This window comes from Desarmillaria tabescens, assembly GCF_030435595.1.
Source record: "Desarmillaria tabescens strain CCBAS 213 chromosome Unknown EV420scaffold_10, whole genome shotgun sequence".
In the NCBI taxonomy this organism is placed as follows: Eukaryota; Fungi; Basidiomycota; class Agaricomycetes; order Agaricales; family Physalacriaceae; genus Desarmillaria; species Desarmillaria tabescens.
This window is the reverse complement of record NW_026848309.1, coordinates 596,858-618,571: the sequence shown is the minus strand read 5'-3', so window position 1 is coordinate 618,571 and position 21,714 is coordinate 596,858. Positions and strand designations below refer to the sequence as shown.

Sequence of the window (21,714 nt, the reverse complement as noted above, 5' to 3'; positions counted from 1 at the left end):
ATACGCCTGGACCAGTTTTGAATAGTAGCCTGTGAGATGGCATCGTAGTACAGGTACGAAGTTATTTATGCGCGAGTAAAACAGGGGCCATGTCTATTTGTGTCGATGACATCATCACATCCTCATTTTCACTGCACGACTCTCAGCTCTATTAACTTGAACCCGTACCTGCATGTCGCCTTCTCTGCACTCATTCACACCACCATAGCGATGGACCCGAAAAACCACATTGAACCTCTCCCAGCTTCTACACGGAGCAAAATACGGTCCACCCAGATACTCACCTCCCTCCCCCAGATAGTGTCTGAGCTCATGCAGAACTCGCTCGACGCCGGGGCGAGGCATGTCGATGTCGGGGTTGACTGTGATGGGTGGACGTGCTGGGTTAGGGACGACGGGACTGGAATGAGCAAAGATGCGTTGACAGCTATCGAAGAGCGCTACGGTGCGTAGCTGGAATCGATAATGAATTGCTAGCTTCGCTGAGTTCCTGTCAGCCACATCGAAAGCCTACGATCCGGATTCATTAAATGTCTTATCGACGTTTGGGTTTCGCGGCGAAGGTGCGTCCTTATTGTAACTTGGTAGTTTGATAAGTATTCACATACCAACGTGACTAGCGCTTGCCTCAGCGGCGGACTTGTGCTGCCTAGAGATATCCTCACGGACGGCTGTGTCAAGGGAGACTTGGTCTGTTATACTCAAGGTAAACACCAGCCGGCACTTAGTTTCCAGCGTTTCTCACGTTGTCCAGGGCGGCCAGACGTTATACTCCGGTGCCGCCGTTCGATGGAGGAGAGAGACCCCCGGAACAGTCGTTTGTGTTCGGGATGCCTTATACAACGTGCGCCTTGGCTCCCGTGGGCGCATATAGTGTGCGAACTGACACTCTCCAGCTCCCAGTCCGACGGCGCTCTCACCCATCCCCAGCCCGGACGTTGGAGTTGATTAAACAGGAAATCGAGACCTACGCGTTGGTCTTTCCTAGCGTTGCTTTCTCGCTCGAGAATACGAACGCGGTCAGGAATAGTGGGCCCGTAGTGAAGGTTCCCAAGGTCGGTCGGCTTCCGCCCTGATAGGATGTCCCCTTTTCCCTGATTAAGGGTCGCTGCAGACGCCCTCGTCGCTTTGTACATTCCGGCATCTGTTTGGCAAGGCTTTGGTACAGGTGAGCGCTTTCCTTCGTCGTGACGGTGGCCAATATGTTCTCGTCTGGAGGATTGCTGAATCTTGGCGGGTTGCATCCCAAAGACCACGTTTCCCGGCACCTCCAATTCAGTCCTTTTGGAGGTGCGCCTTGTTAGCTGTAGTCCGAGGAAAATCAAAATCTGTTCATTTTTTTCCGGCTCCGGTCCCGTTCAAAATTCTGTTGTCCAAAGGGTCTAATACGGGTTTCTAGCACGTAGAAGAAATTAATACATCAGAAAACGGCCTCACACTTGAAGGCTTCATCAGCTTAGACGGCGCGCCATCCAAGGTGCGTCATAAACAAATTTGAGAATTTTTAACGACAATCGAGGTCTGTTTCCGCAGGCGTATCAATACATATGTATTCATTTTACACTCCAGTTCTGTGGCTCACCACTGACTTTTTTGAAAGACGTCAACAAACATCCCATAGATGTAGGCGATTTACACCGGCTCATTGATGCCAAGTTTGCTGCGAGTACGTTCGCCAAGCATGTACGTACATTCTCCGCGGATTTCCCTGAGGATGACGCTTACTTGTCTTTTTTTCACAGGCTTATGACGAAACCGGGGAGACAAGTCTGCGCCCAAGTAAGCGACTTCTTGTAGATGGGGGGTAATCATCTAAGCGCAGTCCACAGCCTCGCGGAGATCTCCCAGAAAATCAGAGAAAAAGCCCGTTTACGTCTTGAATTTGGCTGTGCCACCCAGCGAAGTAGACAACTGCCTTGAACCCGCAAAAGGCGACCTCCATTTTCGGGTAATATCGATTTCCCGGTTTCATCATACCATCTTACTACCCCTTGATTCTTTTCAGAACAAAGGCACGGTAATCACCCTTCTATCTAACGCTGTTCAATCATTTTTGTCTCGTAATGGCTTTTCGTCTAATATGAGAGAGGGAAGCTTAAGAAACGATGCGTCTCCACCCCCTCTTAAACGGAGAAAAACTAATATTGACGACTCGGGTTATGTTTCTGACGAGGATATGGATGGAGGCGGCCTAGAACTACAGCACACCGCCACGCCGCTGTTCATCAGACGGGTATGTGTTTCGATCAGGCGTCCCAGAAATAAATTCATATATTTCAATTATCAGGAAGAGCGTGACAAAGTGCCGGGCGAGTTTGTTTGGACCGACCCAACAACAGGGCAAGGCTTTATTGTGAACAGCCGAACTGGCGACTCGCGAGCTTGCGAGAATCCTATTCTGGGAGGTGACGAAGTGAGGGATGTTACGCTCCGGACGCTAAACTCCAGAATCACTTTTCCTCGCTCAAAACAAACTTCCGGAGCTGATAAATCTGTAATGCCAGAGTGGATTCAAGAGGCGCTTGAGGCTAGTTTAACTTTCGCATTCATTGTTCGATGACTCATTTCTTTTGACAGGCCAACAACGCATATACCCAGACTGAACGCAAAATACCCTCTATTAGTATTTCGGACTCCACACTGTGGCTGAATACAGCAGATGCTCCAGGACGCAAGAATCCCTCTCACGGTTGCCAATCCTCCCGCTACTTCCCTTCCGGACAGCACAATCCGATGACCTACGCCATGACCATCGGTGGCTCTTCAAGCCATCGATATCGAAAGGAGGACCTAAGAAATGCCCATGTCATAAATCAGGTGGACAGGAAGTTCATAGCCTGCCTTATCAATGACACCGGCCAAATCGAAGGTGGCGGTCAACATGGACGGGCACTTGTCCTTATCGACCAGCATGCTGCTGACGAACGTATCCGGGTTGAACGATTCCTGAAAATTCTTTGCTCGGGCTTTTTGTATAGCCAGACGGGAGGCCAAGATAAGACTAGGATGGTGGAGACGAGGTTACTTTCTCCGAATATACCTATACTCTTAACGAGACATGAAGCGATTCAGTTAGCCTGTAGACCGCAAGTCCGGAGTATACTACGCCATTGGGGTTTTGGTTTTTGTGGGCTGGATACAGTCGGGTCAGAATCAGAGCCAGATTCCGACGAAAGTGGATATACACAAATTATGGTGGATACTATCCCGGAACTCGTCGGTAATAAGGTCGGGAAGTATTTTTTGTCCAACTTCTTCCATGCGCTAACACAGGTACCACCAGCTCCTAGTCGGGGACGAACTGCGTGATTTGGTCAAGGGATCTCTATCCAATCCAGACCTGTCCGGTGATCCAGCCGTTGAAGATAGTACACCAGAGTCGGATGAAAATAGTTTTGTTTGGTTGAAAGCTCTGAGATGGTGCCCCCGAGAACTCATGGATTTGGTTAATTCAAAGGCCTGCAGAGGTGATCTTGTTTACGTTTAGTCTCAAGGTTGTTGACTAGACTTTTTCCTTCCAGGTGCCATTATGTTTAATGATGCGCTTAGTATGGCACAGTGTGAACGGCTGGTACTGCAATTGGCTAATACTGCGTTTCCATTTCAATGTGCACATGGAAGGTCGGTCGGGTTGTTCTCACATGCTGTTTCGCTGTTGGGTAATAAAACCGTTTACTACAGACCGTCTTTGGTACCATTGACTGATATATCGAGGGACGCGACTGGATCGAAAGGAGGTCCGATATTTTGGTCACAGCTCGAACATACGGAGAGTAACCTGCATTAGGAACCACCATTATCATCGATACCGGGTATGGTATACAGACCTGCTCTATTGTTCTGGTTTGGACCTACTATACTGGACGAAATTGTAATTCTTAAAGAATCCCATCCGGAGTTAGGCATGATCATTCGATGGAAGGCGCCCTCGGTAAGTGCACCGTGCTATCTAGACGAATTTGTACATGAAAATTCCATATGTGCTTAGGTGACGCCACAATGGCCGAGGTGCAGCTTATGACGCGTTTCGCCACTTATCGGGGACAAGTACGCTACTTAGACGAGGTGTTTGTCATCTTCTGCTATCGCTATCTATAAACTCTCGCATTGAGCTGCTTCTGTGGAACTAGATAGAAATGAATGGATTACTGGAACGGCGGAAGCCAAATGCTCACTCCCGTACCCACCCTGCCCTATGAGCAAGCGACCTTGTGCATGTGGACACAGCCTTTCGTATGTGGATATGTCCTCCGATTCCGACACGGACTCAACGATCGAGTGATCGAGAATCGAAGCCGTTACTAAATCCAGTTTCCTGTGAATTGGTGCTGATGGATCTAAACTTTTAGACGGGACTGCAACGGCAACCCTGATCATGATCTGTAGGTACGTACGGTCAATAATGTAAATGAATATTGTAACGCTTCAGTCTGATTTTGCTATAGGTGATTTACGGGGGAGCTTCGAATTACGGAACATTGAGAGGAGTGACTTTTGATAGGACGATGTGCTGCGCAGAACCAGAGCTTGACAGATGGCTTGAATGAAGCCAAGGAAAGGTTGGGAAGGGGCCTGGTGACTTAACGTTGGTGCGGAGAAGTATCTTCGAGAGGAACGCGGATCCAGAGCGCATCACGGTTCCGTTCATTGACCATCGGGGCCGCAAGCCGGTCCGAAGCGATATCCAAATTACCCATCGGTTGGCTACGAATATCTTGCAGTAAAATAGTTCCGAGGCACGGGAAACTAATTAGAAGTTTTCTGTGATGTCTTGGTCCTGGAAGATAGGTCTTGGCCAAATCCGTCGGGTCTGTCGGCTAAGGCGGCAGAAGGCGAGCTTTGTCTTCCTGCCGGAGAAATTATGGTTGATGTGCTCTGATATGCATGAGCAATTATGCCGAAGGCACGCCGACAAATCAGCATACCCCGAAGGTGGATCACTTGCAGAGGCGGATACTGTAGGAAAGGTCCCTCGGGCGGTATCCATTTCTACTACAAGCCGGGATCTATATAATCAAAGTGTATCAGATATAGATCGTTGCTAGACTCGTCAGCGACCTTGTACCACCATTAAAACTTCTCTCTGTTTCTTACGATAAGGTTTTTCATCAAAGATCCACTTCGTCCAATGGGAAGCCCGCGAGTTGTCCTTTTGTAAACGAAGCTTCGGAAAGTATCCGGTCTGCACCAAAGTCTTGGGAATTGACGGCCATTAAAACGAGAACACCAATACATTGGGACTAACCCTTAGATGACCGCAGGAAAGCTAACAAATGAGCGACGTACCCGAAAGGAATTTCAGGAGTGTTACAATAGTAGCCGCAACTTGCGCAGATATCGCTACAGGACAGCTCATTCTAAGAAGGAACAAGACGGAAAGACATTAAGATTCCTTGGTATCCCCTCAAAGTACCGATCAGCCGGAAGGTCGAAAGCCTCTCCGGAGGTCCATGTTATACTGTTAAGCTAATCCATGTTCTTTAAGATCTAGACTGTCAAATACCAGTACAAACATTCCAGTAGAAGCGGAAACAGCCAGGTGGTATTTTCTGCCTCTTTATCATATACAAAGAAATCTATAATCACTTATATGACATGGCGAGTCGCTTCATCTGGTACCCGATGACCTGGAGAAAACAGGTTAGTTGACGAATCACGATAACCTAGGGTCGTACATCAATAGGTTCGTATTTCTTAGGAACAGTCTCAGACCATGTCCCAGGAACGCTGTCAATGATCGCAGAGAAGTTCTAATGACAGCAAGATTACAATAAGCCTGTTGATACCCGAGAAAGGGAACGTACTGCACTGCAGAACTAAACACAGTATGAGAAGACAAGATGTTAGGTATCCAAGCTGGTTCGCAAGCACAACGCACATAAGGAATAGAGTATCGCTCTGGGGTCATGCAGTCAGTGCCATACAAGTGCTTTGGAGCACGAACGCGATGGACGGTGCTTCGAATGATGTCGTTGGACCCTGTTCAATGTATAAGGGCCGTACGAGAGGACAAAAGGTAACCAGCATACATCGCATCAAAAAATCTCCCGCATTGATAACAAGGGAACCGGGAATAGGGGTCGCTGCCTGTTGAAAAACACACATTCAACGATGTGGAAACAAAGAAGGCCGAGAAGGTACTTTGAACTCGCCCGGGTTGTGAGGATCCTCAACTTCGAGACCACCGGTATGATCTTGAAATAACATAGTGATGCTACAGAAATCCGAATGCGCTCCGATACGGGGGGCCAATCCCTCTTCGACATCTTTGACAGGAACACTAGAAGGGGACAGTAAGATAGAAAGACAATGGATCGACGCACGTAAATCATACCTGAAATAATGCAATATACGAAGTTGATTGTCAGCAGCGGAGTGATATTCGGTAAAATATTCCTCGTTGATGCCAAAGCCGAGAGCGAGGGCCCTAAAGATGCTCAACTCCACTTCGTAACAGGTCTATGGATAGAATTAATGAAGTCCACGAATCGAGGGAAAGGGGTGATAATGCACCCAGAAATAATCCAAGCATGCCTCTTTGAACCCTGGCAAAATCCTATCGGGCAACCAGATATTCGGCATAACTTCGTCGTTCTCTCTTCCGCATTCGAAATTTTCTTTTGCATCTGGAGCCTTCTTTCTGCTTTGAACAATCTTGTTAGGGTCATACTCATTTTGGATGACCTTCTCGAGCCCAGGTGACGAGTACCCTTAGAAGTCTTAGCTGATCTACATGATGAAATGAGGGCGCGAAAGTATACCACGATGATGGGTACCAAGAGAAGGATGTGGAGCCAGCATCTTTGTTTCCATGGGAAGGGCGAAAAACTTCTTGGCCTGCTCGAAGTCTCAGAAGCTGGATGGATAAGGGATGGTGCCGGCGTACCCAACCAATGATACCGTCCATCTTCTCTTGGGGTATGCCATGATTGACTAAATATACAAACTTTTCATTATGATTAGTGACAAACATAACGAAGCAACCTGCTACACATCACGTACCCCTACCTCCTTGAAGGACGTTAGGATGGCATCAGCGACTTCTTGCTTCCGGGTCCCATCTCGGAATGGGCCAAAGTCTACAACGGGAATTCCGCTTTCGTGGTCGTAGTTCACAATGGGGGACATTCTGGTCGAGGATAGACAGAGATTGATAGACTTGAGATAACTAAAACAGACCACGTGCTAGAGCCTGGGAGAACGACTTGAACAACGAATTGTAGGTATCTCCTGAGTAGGAAGTGTAATGGATCCTCGATAGTAGACCTTGGGGGCCAGCGTTAAGAGTAACATTTCGAGTCTCGACTAGAAGTAAGCTGAACCCCCAAGATCAATCCAAGACACGAGGAGAGTCGAGGGATGACCACGGTTTCCGATCTACCAGAGAGCGCGATATAATACCTGACAATTAGCGAGAAAGGCATCGTTTCTTTCGAGTTGGCTTTGGACTAGCTTGATTGCTGTAAGACGACGACGTTGGCACTGTCAAAGTTCGTAATTGCCGTCGGCTCGGCTTATTCTAGCAATTCAGGACAGGGGCCAACGCATTTTAAAATACAGATCATCCAAATACTACTAGTACTCCGGTGGAAAGCAGAAACAGCCAGATGGAGTATTTACGCCTCTGTAATGTAAAAAGAAACATATAATCACGTATATGACATGGCGAGTCGCTTCATCAGGTACTCGGTGGACTTGAAAGATGGTTGGTTAATAGAATCGCACAACCAACTAATGGCTTACATCAATAGGTTCATATTTCTTAGGTACAGTCTCAGACCATGTCCCGGGAATGCTATCGATGATAGTAGAGTGGTTCTGATGATAGCGAGAATTACGGTAATCCCTTTGATGCTTGAGAAAGAGAACGTACCGGGCCGCAGAACTAAACATTGCAGAGGTAAGATATCAAGTGGCGAAGCTGGAGCCATTGCTCACGTAGGGAACGGAGTATCGCTCCGGTGTCATACAATCAGTGCCGTACATGTGCTTCGGCGCACGGACGCGGTGAACGGTGCTTCGAATGGTGTCGTTGGACCCTTCTTAACGAATAAGTGCTGCGGGAGAACAAAAGACATCTATGACATACATCGCATTAAAAGGTCGCCTGCATTTATCACGAGAGAACCAGGAATAGGTGTCGCCGCCTATTGAAATAGAATTCCAACGACGCCGAAACGAGAGAAGCACGAAGATACTTTGAATTCGCCAGGGCTATGAGGATCTTCAACTTCGAGACCACCGGCTTGGTCTTGAAGTAACATAGTGATGCTACCGAAATCCGAATGCGCTCCGATACGGGGGGCCAATCCTTCTTCGACATCTTTGACAGGAACGCTAGAAGGCAGACTCCAAGGTGACGAGAAGGAAGAGTGAAGTATGTATATCACACCTGAAATAATGCAATATACGAAGTTGATTGTCAGCAGCAGAGTGGTATTCGGTAAAATATTCCTCGTTGATGCGAAAGCCAAGTGCGAGAGCCCTAAAGACATTCAACTCCACATCGTAACAGGTCTATGAATGAAATTCATCAAATTCACACATCGAAGGCGTGTGATAGGAGTAACTTAGCGCACCCAGAAATAATCCAAGCATGCCTCCTTGAACCCTGGCAAAATTCCATCGGGCAGCCAGATGTTCGGTATGACTTTGTCATTCTCTTTCCCGGATTCAAAATTTTCTTTTGCATCCGGAGCCTTCTTTCTGCTTTGAACAATCTTGTCAGGATCATATTCATGCTGGATGATTTTCTCAAGCCCAGGTGGCGAGTAGCCTGAAAAGTCATAACTCATCTATGCAATGAGATAAATGTATGAAAGAATACCACGATGATGAGTACCAAGAGGAGGATGTGGAGCCAGCATCTTTATTTCCATGGGAAGGGCGAAAAACTTCTTGGCCTGCTCGAAGTCTCAGAAGCTGGATGGATAAGGGATGGTGCCGGCGTACCCAACCAATGATACCGTCCATCTTCTCTTGGGGTATGCCATGATTGACTAAATATACAAACTTTTCATCAAGTTTAGTGACAAACACAACGAAGCCAGTTGCAACACATTGGCACGTACCCCGACCTCCTTGAAGGACTTTAGGATGGCATCAGCGACTTCTTGCTTCCGAGTCCCGTCTCGGAATGGGCCAAAGTCTACAACGGGAATTCCGCTTTCGTGGTCGTAGTTCACAATGGGGGACATTCTGGTCCAGGTTAAACAGAGTCTGGTACAAGATAGGCCGTAACGGCATGCCTGAGATAATTAAAACAGGCCACGTGCTGAAGCCTGGGAGGACGACGTGAGCGAATTGTTGGTATCTCCTGGGTAGGAAGTGTATATCTTGGTCCTCGATGGCTGACCTTGGGATCCGAGCTAACATCCTCCCGACTAGAAGTAGTAAGTTAAACTTCGAAGACCGAAACAAGACACGAGTTGGAGCATTGAGGTGATGAGGATTGTCTCCAGGCTTCCTGGTGCCGGAGTGCGATAGAATTAGAGAATTAGCGAGAAATGGATCTTTTCCTTTGAATTGACTTCATCGCTGCGATCATGTTGGACAGACGAGCACCGCCGGCACTGTCAAGGAGGTACGGACCCGGGACCGCAATTGCCGTCGGCTCACGTCAGCGCCTTTGTCGAACTCTGGAGAATTTCCTTGATTCTACACCGTCACCATGGACATCAATGGCGACGAGGAAGAGTGGGCTCTACGCGAGCATATCCGCAACATCTTATACGAATATGCTGTCACCCATCTGACCATCGACTATGTTCAATTTACTGAAGATGCTGTCTCCGAGGTAAACGACTCATTCTTACTTTTAATGGGATAGAGCTGATTTTCCACTTTCCAGTTACTATCTCAAGCTCTCGTAGAGGTACCACTGCATGATAGACACTCGATACGACTGCCCACAGACCCGTTCTTGAGTCTGACGCAGCGGTATCGTTTTGACCACCTCGAACCTTATCAAGAAAGATTTCAAGTTCTTCCTGAGGTGTTGCAATATCTAAAAAATGTGATGAAGGTCAAACATGGACCAACAAAGAGTAAGAGTATCTCGTATGAGTTTGACGGTGCGTTGCTTCGCTCGTCGCGTCATTGCTCTACTGACATCATGATTCGCAGCTGATGGCACGGAGGACTTTGTCGTTCACGAGCCCTTATCTCCAAAGCTCAACCGAAGGTCGAGACGGGCTACCCCTCATCCAGGTTCAAATGGATCTTCTACATTAATGCCCCAAAGTCGTGCAGCGCTTTTGACGTCGCAGTACTGTATCAAGCCCGTCTCGCTTGACGATTTCAATGACCCTGAGGTCTCACCCGCAGTAGTCCTGTATGTCCTGTTCTCTCAAAATTCCCGTAATTCAACGTGAAAGCGTTCAGGGATCTCAACTGCCGCCTGCAAACCGAAGAACATCAGGCAGTATCTGCCTTTCTCAAATCTGCTGCCGCTCTATCTCGTCCAGGGCCGGCATACAAGAACAAATATTTGGATCCTTCCACCAGGGAAGATTCCCCGCCTCTCAGCTTTCGTGAAGAGGACTCCGTCCCTATGTTTCCGAGATCAGCTAGACTGGGTGCTGGCTATCCAACCAATGATAGCTTCTTTCCCTCTGACTTCCAGAAAATGCGTGATCTGCCTTCAAAGTTGCCACCAATAGCCAAAGTGGAGGATGATGACATGGAACAATTCAAAGCCAACATGATAGTTGTAGATGGATGGCGTAAATTGCACTCCCATCCCTCAATCTCATCCAATGCTCATGAGATTTTTCCTTACAGAAACATATATTACTTCGTCTCCATCGCCTTCAATGCCTTCATCGAGTCAAGAAGATAAAATTGATCAACTCTTCAACGTCTCGTCCCCCGATACTGAAATATCACCCCTCAAGTTGACCCGCATGGGTAAGGCCCTTTTCATGCAGCTGGAATCTTTTAACTGTCTGGAAAGATGTGCCACCCATACCACGCAACAGAAGAATTCGCGGCTCTAAAGAACAAGTCTCGCCCATTGGAAAAGGAAAATCGTATGCTTTTTGATTATTTGTGATATTCAAGGGTCCGTAATTGGCGATGACAGACTGTCTTCGTTTCTTCTGCCCTTTATCACGTCGACGCCAGCCCAAAAAGAGCCCAAAGAATCCTCCTCGTTGCCAGAGCCTGAAACGTCAATGTTGGGACAACCACCCTCCAATATGGATACTGTTGCTCAGAGCGCAGACACGTTGGACGACGAAGTTAACCGGATATACGAGAGTGTGAACACAGATAATCCTAAAGACGTCATCCTCAATGAAACACTCAACGAAGAGGCTAGCTTACTCATGAAGGGTATGTCCAAAGGAGTCATTATCCCCTGGACTTACATCAAGTCTGCACAGTCCCTGATCTATTTCCTCCTAACGAGCATCCACCGGGCGCTCTTTTCCTACCAACGAAGCTGCTTGAATACGTATGTCCACCGAAGATGGCGAAAGCACACAGTGATCAGGTAATACCTACACACAAGTTTTTGAAAAAGGCCAAAGGACTACAATCTCTAAGCTTAGCTCTCCCTTGGACGTAAGCGTTGCGAGTTACTATACGCCTCAACCATTGACCTGATGTCCCAACAGGCCATTCATGATAAAGGGAAGTCTACCTACGCACATGGATGTTACTGGATCATCAACACTTATCGATGGTGACGATTTAAGAAACGGTCTTCCTGAGGATCATATCAAGACTCGGGTGCAGTCTCTGCTAGAAAGTATAACGGAGTTGGACTCTTCGACCATGGTTTCCGATACAAAATACTTCTTGCTTGATGAAGATCATGGACCACTTTCCGAAGATGACCTCTATTCCTCAGAAATTATGTTATCTCGGGTCGAGCGAAGTCGGCTTTCTGGGCTCAAACACGTCGAAGACAACGAGGAAGACGACAGTAGCAGTGACAAAGAGAATCAACCTTTATCTCCAAGGCCAACGAAGAGAGCAAGAATTGACATCAACCGCCATGACATCGATGATGATTCCGGCATCGCCTTCTCTCCTCTCAAACAACTATCTATCGAAAATCCGTCTCCAGCGACTTATTCTCCTTCTGTCACCTTCAACGAAGACATCTCAAATCCATTCCGTTTCTCTCACCCTGATGACGTTGCCATGGTTGGCGCTTCCTCGTATCAACACGAACAAGGGGACCAGCAGCAACTGTTTGATGATGACGTCTACCCGATGTCGCAATTCTCTACAGGTATCAGGGAGGACTCTCAATCTCAACAAGGACCCTTCCAGCCCTTGTCTTTTGAATCGAACGAGGCCTTGTCACAACATATTACGCGGCGAGAAACTTCTATGGAACCTCATAGCGCACCTCCTCAGATGATATTTGACTATGGGCATGGTATTTTGGATGCAGAAGCCAACGAATATGCTGTCACCGATAGTCTTGTGCCTGCGCTACCTACCCAACCTGCTTCCAACCTTCAATCTCATTCTCCTGCTAATCCCATTCCCGTCACGAACGACTCCATGCTCATTCCCAATATTGCAACCCATCCTCTCGGTATAACTGACTTCCTCAAGTTGCGTGCCAAACACATCAACTCTACTGATGCTCCATCTGTAATCACCCATCCTTGTGCCCCTGATGCTCAAATTGAAAGCACCCCTGACATTCCCGAAGCACCGCGAACAGCACCCCCTGAAATCTTTGACAAAAACACTATGTGTCTACCTACCCGTGGTGATCCATCCACCGCACATTTCTATATGGCGTCGATGGAGACCCTACAGAAACAAGTCTTGATCCGAACGCTTCGCTCGAACTTGTGTGCCGTCGGACTTGTGGAACGCGACCACCTTTCTGGCGTCGACCTCATCCTCGATCCTAACACTGCAATCATCTTCGCAAGTCTGATCTCTTTAGCATCTCAGCGCGAAGCTCTCCTATCGACAGTCTCTGAGCAGTCCTGGCGATATACGAACCTGCTCGTCATTTTCGAAGCGTACCCAATTTCTGCTTCGTACAAGGGATCTGCTTCCGTGACGTTGTTAAATGCGTACACACCTCCGAATCTCAAGGCGATAGGACGTTTTAGGCGTGATGTAGACCTTGCCGAAGCTTGCGACAAGAAGAGCCTCGCTTGTCGAGTTCGAATGGCATTCGCCGATACCGTAGAAGACGCCGCGATGCTTGCTAGGTATCTCGGTGACGTTGCCGAGGCCGAAGATGTTTCACAGGGTACAGTATGGGGCGATCGCAGCTGGCTCGATGGCGATGTACCAGAAGTTCGTCCAGATGTCGTTCAGGCTTCTTATTTCTTGCAGCTGATTCACGTCCCCCACAGGAAGAGGAAAGTCTAGCAGCTGTTTCTGGCATGAATCGCTTTGCTGCATATGTCATTCTCTGCCAAATTACAGTGGAGGAGTTCTTGGACTTGTCGCCGCAGGAGAGGATTGACAGGTTCGGGATCTATGTTGGTCACGAGCGAATGGTGACGAACTTCGCGTTGATCGATGGCTTGTGAGGCTAATGAATGATGCGAATAGGTGTCTGTGAATGCCTTTGTGGAGGCTCGAAGTCGCGCCATCGAATCCTCAGACTTGGATGATACGAACTCGGCTGACGGCGGGTATATGGACCATTCTTAGATTCTGTTAGGCTTCTCCTTTCCATGTTGTCATTGCTGTAGCTCTGGTGGTCTCTGAAGTTTCAGTGTCACTTAGAAGGTCACTCTGGGTTCATTTTGTTGTATGTAGCACACGCTTACTGTTAATCGCTTCCTAATGCTTGCTTCGCATGCCGAAACTCATGAGGTACCTAGCCGCCGCTTAAGATGTTGCAATTACAAATCGGCAGGCAGGTAACATTACGTGGTGCGGTCCTACAAAGGGCTCCGAGTGTAGATGAGGAAGAGGAGAACGAATTTTGAGAACACGGATACTCCGGTATACATCAATCGTAAGGTTATTTGGCTCCTGATAGATCCAACAGGACCAGAGGTCGAAGCTCATGGAGCCTGATGAATGGGCGATACACACAAAGACCAGAATGATGGAGATGTAGTGTACGTTGCTGAACTTTCTGGTTCGGATAAATTGTCAGATGGATTCTGTGTTCCGTTCATTATCGACAATTGTCAGAAACCGCCGGCCCGAAAGTAAGAAAAGTTACAAACGTCTATTGATGTCCTCTACATACGGGATGAATTAGGTGTCAGAAGATTGTTGCGTATTATAACGATGTCTTCATCGGTAAGGCCTAGATACGTTTTCACGTATTCTTCTACGCCATTGTATGTGTTCTCAAGATGAGCTAGAAATGCAAGCATCGTCTCCCGGCTGAAAAAATTCTGATGTTATCCTCCCGATGATCGTAATGAAATCTGCCGAAGACATACCGACAAGTCAGCATGTTTGATGCGGCCTGGTTATTGGAAGCAAACAACGGCTCCTTGGAAAGGCGTTGGAGTATCATCGCACGAGCAGGTTCCCGCCCGACACGAGATAAGGCGTAGTCATCGGCTATACTATCATTGTCAACCCCCGCAAGCTAAATCGTATCGTCCCCGGGTCAATTCTCATCAGTAGCAGTAAAAACAGGCCAACCTTTAAGAGTATAGCCGCGACGACACCAGTTCTGTCTTTCCCAGCAGTACAATTGAATATCATTCCTTCGTTTGGCCTGTCTCGAACATGACGAAGGATTACACCAAACGCAGGACCACCATTATCCAGTATTTGGGAATAAAGCTCCATAAATGCCTGCATGACGCAATTAGCTCATTGCATCCCTGCAACTGTTGCAGTCATTGCTTACTTCTATATCTCCTCTAGCGTACAGTTGATAGCGCCTGAACACAAGATGAGCCATCGCATCACAATTGGGCCGAATGCGATATCCCCAACACGTACGTACTTGGCCATCACCTCAGGGCTGTAGTCTTCCAGCTTGAACACCGGGGTTCTAATCACTTCGACACCCTCTATCTCCGGCAACGGCGTGTTATATTTTGCCATCTCGGTATCGGATCGCAAGTCGTATACTTTTGTTATACCCAATTTCTTGATCTGTTCTTTGCCTAGACATTGCATTCTCAGTTAAGATCAAGGATACACGGATCATCGAATACAGCAGACCTTCTTCTGTGATACCAGAGAGCTCGGCTGAGCGAAAGACAAAGCCTGGTTTTGTGATGTGGGTTGGAAGTGTCACTGAGGGATACAAGCCCAAATCCCTGACATTTATTACGCCGGGTATCTTCACGAACGGGTGTCGAGATAACAATTCGGATACATAGGTAGGATCGAGAGGTGCCAATTCGTTCGTAACGGCCATTAGGAGGAAAGTAGTGAGAAGTGGGTGATCAAGAGGAGAGGTTCCGAACTTTGTCCTTGCTTGCACGGATGCAATCCTGGCCCATATTGCGTCATCACGTCTCCGTGTATACAGGAGCATTAAATATGGCTATCATATAAAGAGGCAAAGAGAGTATGTGTGTACTAATCCAGTGTATGCGATAGCAAAGAAATGCAGATGGAGAAACCGAAATAATGACGAAAAAAAATATAGGGCCTGTAATTGAGACTACGACTTTGCGTTCCGACCCAAGCTGATCGTCCGCCTCTGTTTCTGGGCTTGCTGCGCCAATGCCGCGGCTGCAGTTGGGGGCCCACCGGTTGGTGAGATTACATTGGCCATCATCCCGCTTCCCCCAACCCTCGCTCGCGGATTCAAAGGGGACAATGCCCCGTTTCGGGGTGAAAATGGAGTAGTCGGACCCGGTACGACCGATGTCGTATTAGCGTGAATCGACATATCGCCAGTCACTCTTCTCCGCATAGGTGGTCTGACCCCTGCGTTACGAACGGTCCGTTCCCCCGAATCAAGTGGTCTTTCCGGGTCAGCATATTCAGAGAACGACGTAGTGTCAGTACCCAATGCTTGGCGGCGTGCTTTTTCATGTTTGGCCTGCACCAACCGGAAATGCTGCACTAGTTCCTGCCATTTTATCTCGTCGCGACCGATCTTGGATCGTGTAGACATTGTTCCAACAGTACTAGAGTTATGATGAATTAGTGGAGTGATTCAATCGTTTAGACGACTCACGATTTGGGAGCGATGTGGAGAAACCCAGCCGAGTTAACAGCGTTCAATCGGTTTCTCAGGGATACAAAGGCAGAGCTCTGTGGTAGCAGCATGAGGAGACCATAGAGGCACTTGAACAGATGGGGGTATCGCTCAGGTTCTAGTAGTTGGAGGCGAATATCTAGGAGCTCTACTCAGGACGTAAGGGTAATATGAAAACGGGTTGCTCACAGGTAAAAACAGGTGACTCGATGAGTTGCACTAGCTTGTCAATCTGTACTAGCATTGGCACGGTGATTTCTAGGTCGGCACTGGGAGAAAGGCCATATGTCAATGCAATGTCAACTTCATGTGGAAGTCAATTGACGTACAAGATGTAGAGAAGATTTGACGCATGTTCATATGCCTGTGCTAACAAACATAAGGAAAAGACAGCAACTGCATTATGACACCAAGACCGATATAGCGTAGTGAATAACGCCTGTCCGTCTTGCTGATGGGTTCGTCAGTGACGTCTGAAAGCTACATACGTTGATAACTTACACGTGTTTCAAGACTCTTCAGACGTTTTCTGAAGTCGGCAAGCTCTGGTGATGTGATCAGGATGATGTTCAGTTTCTGAACCATTCCACTAGCAAACTCGAGGTCCTGTGTGGGAGTTTAAAAAATGAGAACCAAGCCATGGGGCTAACACGTACGTCTTCCTTTTCGAGGATCTCGGCGAACGTGCGATATATCCTTTCAGTGTTAAGATTCAGACACAACTGTCTGATAATGAGGCTACCTCGGGTTTCTAGTAGTCTACGGTCAGTGCTAAAAAGTTCTAGCAGGTTCATCATGAAGGCCTTGAAATAGGTCTCTTCCGAACTTGATGAGATCTGAGCTAGCAGTTGGAGGTCGTGCTTGATAACCTAGTTCAGCACAGATTAGTCGACGACGAGATAAATTCACGGAGAAGCCGACCTCTTCCGAACTATCCGACAGTGTCTTAAGTAATGCCGGGAATGTACCATCGTCCATCGCTAAAATCTAGATGAAAGATGGGTGTCACAGCTTTGCACAGTTTGGACAACGGATGCTATGAGCTTACCTTTTTGGGAGCTTTCTGATGTAGCATGATGAGCCACTTGAGTGCTGCAACTCGCGTCTCTTCAAACTCGCTTAAGAACTGAACGGTCAACTCGTTCACGGTAGCCTGGTAATCGAAAGGATCCGGCTCTTCCTGGATTGTTCCGGGAGGCGCGCTGGCGTTTGGTCCAGTCGTTTGGCTTTTAAGGGATATCGGCGAATGTGACCGACTAGATCCTGCATTCGTCTGTATATCAGCAACGGGAGGAGGCCGCGGTGTCAACGTCATATCCACACCACTCCCTCGACTCCGGGAAAGTCCACTAGGTCCCGTGCTAGCATTAGCGGGTCCTGTGGTCGTTTCAGCTACGGATTCTGGTGATGACGCTTCTCTGGTGGAGTCCTTCCCCATCGTGGACTGCCGCGAATTTGAGGTCGACGTAGCCGGTGTAGGTGATGCACGATTTCGGGCAGATGCAACTTTGTCACGTTGTGGTGCTTCAGGCGGAGAGGGGAGGTTCTGGATGACGTTCAAGAGAAGCTTGTTGGCGCGGATGGCTACCGATTGAATCATGCTGACGTGGTGGGCAAGGTTGGGTAGGATGGCGGGAATGAGGCGCGGAGTAAATGGAAGCATGACTTCTGAGGCAAAAGTTAAAAATTCTGCTAACCATCGCAGAGCAGTGGATTGTTGAATTTCATCATCTGTACCAATTTCATGAAGATATCAGCAAGTTTGACTTTTACATAAAACTTACGTTCTCCGTCCAATTGTTGGATGAGTATCTCTACAATCGCCGAGTAGTCTATCCTGACTCCTTGACCAGGAACCCAGACTGCCACGGGAGTTAACACACCAAGGCGGAGAGATACGGCGCGGACCACTGACCGCCAGCATCCCGAAAGTCAATATCAGACGTGCGATCATCTCTGAGACTGTCGGGATCATAGGAAGAACGTTCGTCTTGATCAATAATAAATGCTGCGCGCTCTGCATCCTCAATCGGAGTATCAAGAATTTTCTCGCTTGTGTTATCCGACGGCTTGGTTTCAGACTTTTCGCTGTATTTCGATTGCTGAAGGGGAGATTCTGTCGTTTGCTTCCGAACCACACTTATATCGCGTATTTCGCGAAGAAATTCCGCAAGTAGGGTTTCGGTCGCCACGCGTACGTCTTCGATGGGGTCGGAGAGGTACTTGCTATGCGAAGCTGGTGAGCTTCATATGGCATTTGAAATTGAAAGCACTTACAGAAGTCCATCCAGAAATTCTGGAAGATATGAAATCAGCTCGAGTTCTGGGACCGAGTCCAAAACGGTGATCCAGGACACTAGATAACTTCTCGTGAAAGGACTAACGACATAGATACGTTCGCGAAGCAGTGGAATAAAATGTGCAAGGGAGAAGGCCTTCCTTGGTCCTTCCCCATCATTCCCAAGCGTACCGTCAGGATGCGTTACCAAAACACCTTGTACTTGGTCGCGAACCTTCTCAGTCTCGGGATATTGAGGAATATAGACAGAAGCCGATTCGGCAACAATGTCTTTCAGAAGGCGATCCAAGAGCTCAGCGCCATTCTTTACCGACAACTCCGAATCTGCTGCGAGCTGAACACGAGGTTAGTTGCAGAGCACGGCAAAGGGAATAACTGGCACCTTGCTCAAAGCATCGAATATCTCATTGAAATACACCAAAACTTCTCCCTTTGACACCTTCGCTATGTTGTATAGACACTCTGCTGAAAAGTACCGTATCCTGTTTTCGGGGTCGACAAAACAGTCCAATAAGGGGTGCACGAATTTATCCATGTACGGCGCGACATCGAGACCTAACGCAATAGCAGTACCGGCCAACCCTATCAAGCCGCCGTTACGCATATGTAAAGGGTTGGTCGAGTTGTTGAACATTTCGACGAGCTGGTCGATTATTTGGGTGATGCGCCGTTCGTCCCCTTGTTGATGACATTCTCGGATCTGCCTTTAGACGATCACCACATTCAATGAAATTCCCTAGTAAATGCTAATGATGAACCTCACTTCTCAAGGTCAAGGGCGGCCGCTTTCCGTTTCTCGTAGATTTTGTCAATAAGTTGTTTGGCGATAGCCGATTCTGCATGACGAATCAGTCGATATTTCTACTTCAGCAAGGTAGAGCGCACCCATATGTATTCAGTCGCCTACGCCAGCGGGGAAAGGTTCATGGGGAAATATGGAACAAGGAAAAGGAGCTGCGTGATTGAGACGCGTCGAATGAGGTCGAATGGTCTCCGAAGGTGGCTGTGCACGACGCAATTGCTTGGCAAGAGGCTCTCGCCAAACACATCTATTTTGGTACCACCACCTGCCTCTATACTCTCATCATGGACGAAGATATCATTGTCGTCGACGACGGCGAGGCTCTACCACCTCAAGCCGGACCGTCCAAGGTCAATGGATTTAGTGGTACATCGGAGACATCCGCAAAACCTTCACCGACTGGTACTGGTGAAAGACATTCGTCGCGCCTTAGAACAACAAGTGCTGCTGCCCGGGCTGCAATGGATGCAGCTAATGAGCGGACAACACGTTCTACAAGCGTGAAGAACAAGCCTCCGCCTAAACTAAAGCTTAAGCTGAGTGAGAAAGCGGCAGCACAGGCTCCAGGAATGTCATTTCTGGGCCAGTACGACCGGGAGCTAGACTCAGATGACGAAGAACTCGCATTCGAAGAACAGTTTATTTTGCGTATGCCACCGGGAGAGGATTGTGAGAAATTTAGGAAGATGGTTGCTGCTCGGGAGATACCTAATGATGTCTGGTTCAAGTTCAAAGGTGCGCGGTCTAAACATGCCGTTATATTTTCGCATTGAACTCGTACTCAAAAGACTCTCGTCGTGGTGTGTTTCGCATCGGTAATTCGACATACGCTTCGAAACTCGTGGATCTGCCTTGTATTATCGAGTCCCAGAAAACATTGGATAATAAACAAATGTTCAAAGTTGCCGACATATGTCAAGTTGGTCACCATTCTTCGCTTCCCGGAGTTCACAGATGATTGACATGCCTTTGGCAGATGCTTGTTGTTGAAAATCGGGTGGAGAATGAGGACGCCGCCACGAATCAGAGGAGTTTCAACATTGAAGAGTTCATTTGGCCGCATGGTATCACCCCACCATTGCATCATGTCCGGAAACGAAGATTTCGAAAAAGGATCAATAGAAGGGTAATTTATCCCGTGCCCGACCCGTTGAACGTCTTCGAACTAATGCCATGATAGACCATTGAGAGCGTCGAGCAAGCCGTCGAAAGGCTTCTTGAAGAAGACTCGCTGGCAACAGAAGTCAAATATGGTGGGTGACACTTCCGTGAATAATTTTTATACTAATTTTTTCATTAGAGGTACTTGAGAATGTCAATCCTGACTTGTCGGACTCAGAATTCATTGAACGAGAAGAAGCGATTGATGCTGCGACTCCCGCTATATCTGACCTTGGTGACGCCGCTACACCCGGAGGAGATATCGGAGAATATGAGGGCGAAGGCGATGAGGAGGAAGAGGAAGAACCTGACGGAGACATCGATGAGGAGTTGGCAGCAGAACTCGATTTGGCCCTTGGCGATGAAGATCAAGGTGATGGTGATGAAGACGATGAGGATGAGGACGACGAAAGCGAGGAGGATGAAGACGATGAAGACGATGAAGAAGCTCAAGCAAGGAAATTATTGAATGAGGAAATTCGGGACTTAGAAGCTGCAGTGGCGAAGAAGGGTAACGAGATTGCAAGCTCTTCCAACCCGCTCATTAGGGTATGTGTTTTCTTTTCTTTTCTTTTGCTCTTGTTTCTGATTTGCTGCCAATGATAGAAACGGTTCGAAGACGCGCTGAAGAAATTAACGTATGACCTGGAAACAAAGATTGTTCAGCGAGACGAACTACAGGAGATGCAACGGTTGAAGAAGGAAGGTATCACTCTTGATAGCAACCGTGAGTCTGACTCCGAAGGTGACGGAAATGACGACGATGATATGGGTCGAGGCGGAGATGGTCCGATGGAAATTGACTGATGTTCTGCCCGAGTACGTGTGATTTTTTAGTTGTTTTCTTTCTCGCTTCTACTATTTCTCGATTTCAATAGATCTTCTTTTTCCCCGATTGGCTGTTCATACTGGGTCTCTGATCACTGCCAACTCGCCCGGTTTCTCGCCCGTAACGCAATTTCGACCCTACGGTATTGGAATAGATACCAATGAAGACCCAGATCCTTGAGATCGGTATCAGCAATGTATGAGGCGTTGGACAGCAAGTGAGCTGAAAGTTCTATCGGGAAGACATGATGTCTTCTCCATTTATTTACGTCAGCCGCCGTTTCGAAGTCTGTACTTGGTGACTGACTTCGAGTGCAGTCCTAAAGACGTCGTTACACTTTTCCTTCCATTCTTCTCTGTCCAACCAGCCTCCCCAGAGGCAGTTACTACCGTTAAATCTATCCCCGCTTTTCTTTGGCCGAATTCAGAACGCCTGACCTAAAAGCTAGTACATCCTAGTCAAGTCCGACTGCGGAGACAGCCAGATACGTATATCATTCGATG

The 21,714-nt window shown here is 47.8% G+C and overlaps 7 protein-coding genes across 7 annotated transcripts; 3 read left to right on the top strand and 4 right to left on the bottom strand.

Moving 5' to 3' along the window:
• Positions 1-112: 112 nt before the first annotated feature.
• EV420DRAFT_1305145 (uncharacterized protein) lies at positions 113-3,787 on the top strand (the record flags this gene model as incomplete). Its single annotated transcript, XM_060468472.1, has 15 exons — positions 113-445; positions 498-563; positions 621-706; positions 755-844; positions 897-1,055; positions 1,115-1,168; positions 1,400-1,477; positions 1,534-1,549; positions 1,601-1,683; positions 1,743-1,779; positions 1,830-2,233; positions 2,288-2,527; positions 2,578-3,228; positions 3,284-3,467; positions 3,522-3,787. Exons 1-15 carry the CDS (start codon positions 211-213, stop codon positions 3,785-3,787), a joined length of 2,649 nt encoding a protein of 882 aa, XP_060333552.1. The 5' UTR covers positions 113-210.
• A 1,795-nt stretch (positions 3,788-5,582) lies between these two features.
• Positions 5,583-7,128, bottom strand: EV420DRAFT_1640114 (Clavaminate synthase-like protein; the record flags this gene model as incomplete). The annotated part of the gene is made up of 11 exons (XM_060477058.1): positions 5,583-5,627; positions 5,676-5,750; positions 5,805-5,816; positions 5,879-5,979; positions 6,030-6,087; positions 6,142-6,280; positions 6,335-6,459; positions 6,514-6,710; positions 6,762-6,837; positions 6,887-6,946; positions 7,003-7,128. 11 exons carry the CDS (start codon positions 7,126-7,128, stop codon positions 5,583-5,585), a joined length of 1,014 nt encoding a protein of 337 aa, XP_060333551.1.
• Positions 7,129-7,493: 365 nt separating this feature from the next.
• Positions 7,494-9,371, bottom strand: EV420DRAFT_130593 (Clavaminate synthase-like protein). Its single transcript, XM_060468481.1, has 11 exons — positions 9,072-9,371; positions 8,953-9,012; positions 8,828-8,903; positions 8,580-8,776; positions 8,393-8,517; positions 8,199-8,337; positions 8,090-8,147; positions 7,939-8,039; positions 7,874-7,885; positions 7,744-7,818; positions 7,494-7,694 (listed from the first exon to the last, which is right to left on the bottom strand). The coding sequence occupies exons 1-11, from the start codon at positions 9,195-9,197 to the stop codon at positions 7,650-7,652; spliced, it is 1,014 nt and encodes a 337-aa protein (XP_060333550.1). The 5' UTR covers positions 9,198-9,371; the 3' UTR covers positions 7,494-7,649.
• A 299-nt stretch (positions 9,372-9,670) lies between these two features.
• EV420DRAFT_1640112 (uncharacterized protein) lies at positions 9,671-13,641 on the top strand (the record flags this gene model as incomplete). Its single annotated transcript, XM_060477057.1, has 11 exons — positions 9,671-9,796; positions 9,851-10,073; positions 10,126-10,333; positions 10,384-10,724; positions 10,783-10,908; positions 10,955-11,030; positions 11,084-11,334; positions 11,385-11,565; positions 11,619-13,278; positions 13,338-13,484; positions 13,540-13,641. The coding sequence occupies 11 exons, from the start codon at positions 9,671-9,673 to the stop codon at positions 13,639-13,641; spliced, it is 3,441 nt and encodes a 1,146-aa protein (XP_060333549.1).
• A 527-nt stretch (positions 13,642-14,168) lies between these two features.
• Positions 14,169-15,328, bottom strand: EV420DRAFT_1305138 (protein-tyrosine phosphatase-like protein; the record flags this gene model as incomplete). The annotated part of the gene is made up of 6 exons (XM_060468471.1): positions 14,169-14,331; positions 14,391-14,542; positions 14,599-14,754; positions 14,810-14,843; positions 14,909-15,071; positions 15,130-15,328. 6 exons carry the CDS (start codon positions 15,326-15,328, stop codon positions 14,184-14,186), a joined length of 852 nt encoding a protein of 283 aa, XP_060333548.1. The 3' UTR covers positions 14,169-14,183.
• Positions 15,329-15,369: 41 nt separating this feature from the next.
• On the bottom strand, positions 15,370-19,408 carry EV420DRAFT_1527304 (vacuolar protein 14 C-terminal Fig4p binding-domain-containing protein). Its single transcript, XM_060472455.1, has 14 exons — positions 19,305-19,408; positions 19,183-19,255; positions 18,802-19,123; positions 18,398-18,753; positions 18,036-18,346; positions 17,905-17,982; positions 17,169-17,851; positions 17,042-17,107; positions 16,777-16,989; positions 16,622-16,726; positions 16,450-16,571; positions 16,310-16,389; positions 16,100-16,259; positions 15,370-16,049 (listed from the first exon to the last, which is right to left on the bottom strand). Exons 1-14 carry the CDS (start codon positions 19,306-19,308, stop codon positions 15,578-15,580), a joined length of 3,045 nt encoding a protein of 1,014 aa, XP_060333547.1. The 5' UTR covers positions 19,309-19,408; the 3' UTR covers positions 15,370-15,577.
• Positions 19,409-19,505: 97 nt separating this feature from the next.
• Positions 19,506-21,189, top strand: EV420DRAFT_1266583 (TAFII55 protein conserved region-domain-containing protein; the record flags this gene model as incomplete). The annotated part of the gene is made up of 6 exons (XM_060467341.1): positions 19,506-19,956; positions 20,010-20,140; positions 20,198-20,347; positions 20,402-20,474; positions 20,522-20,931; positions 20,989-21,189. 6 exons carry the CDS (start codon positions 19,506-19,508, stop codon positions 21,187-21,189), a joined length of 1,416 nt encoding a protein of 471 aa, XP_060333546.1.
• Between the last annotated feature and the right edge of the window lie 525 nt (positions 21,190-21,714).

Bases quoted from the DNA above. Each gene is read 5' to 3' on its own strand.
- EV420DRAFT_130593 (XM_060468481.1), bottom strand. From the start codon at position 9,197: ATGTCCCCCATTGTGAACTACGACCACGAAAGCGGAATTCCCGTTGTA. The intron at 8,777-8,827 runs GTATTCTTTCAT...ATGACTTTTCAG, and splicing joins TCTTGGTACTCATCATCGTG to GCTACTCGCCACCTGGGCTT. The intron at 8,338-8,392 runs GTGTGATATACA...TCTGCCTTCTAG, and splicing joins CGTATATTGCATTATTTCAG to CGTTCCTGTCAAAGATGTCG.
- EV420DRAFT_1527304 (XM_060472455.1), bottom strand. The intron at 16,260-16,309 runs GTGAGCAACCCG...TAGAGCTCCTAG, and splicing joins CGAGTCACCTGTTTTTACCT to ATATTCGCCTCCAACTACTA. The intron at 16,050-16,099 runs GTGAGTCGTCTA...TCATAACTCTAG, and splicing joins CTCCACATCGCTCCCAAATC to TACTGTTGGAACAATGTCTA.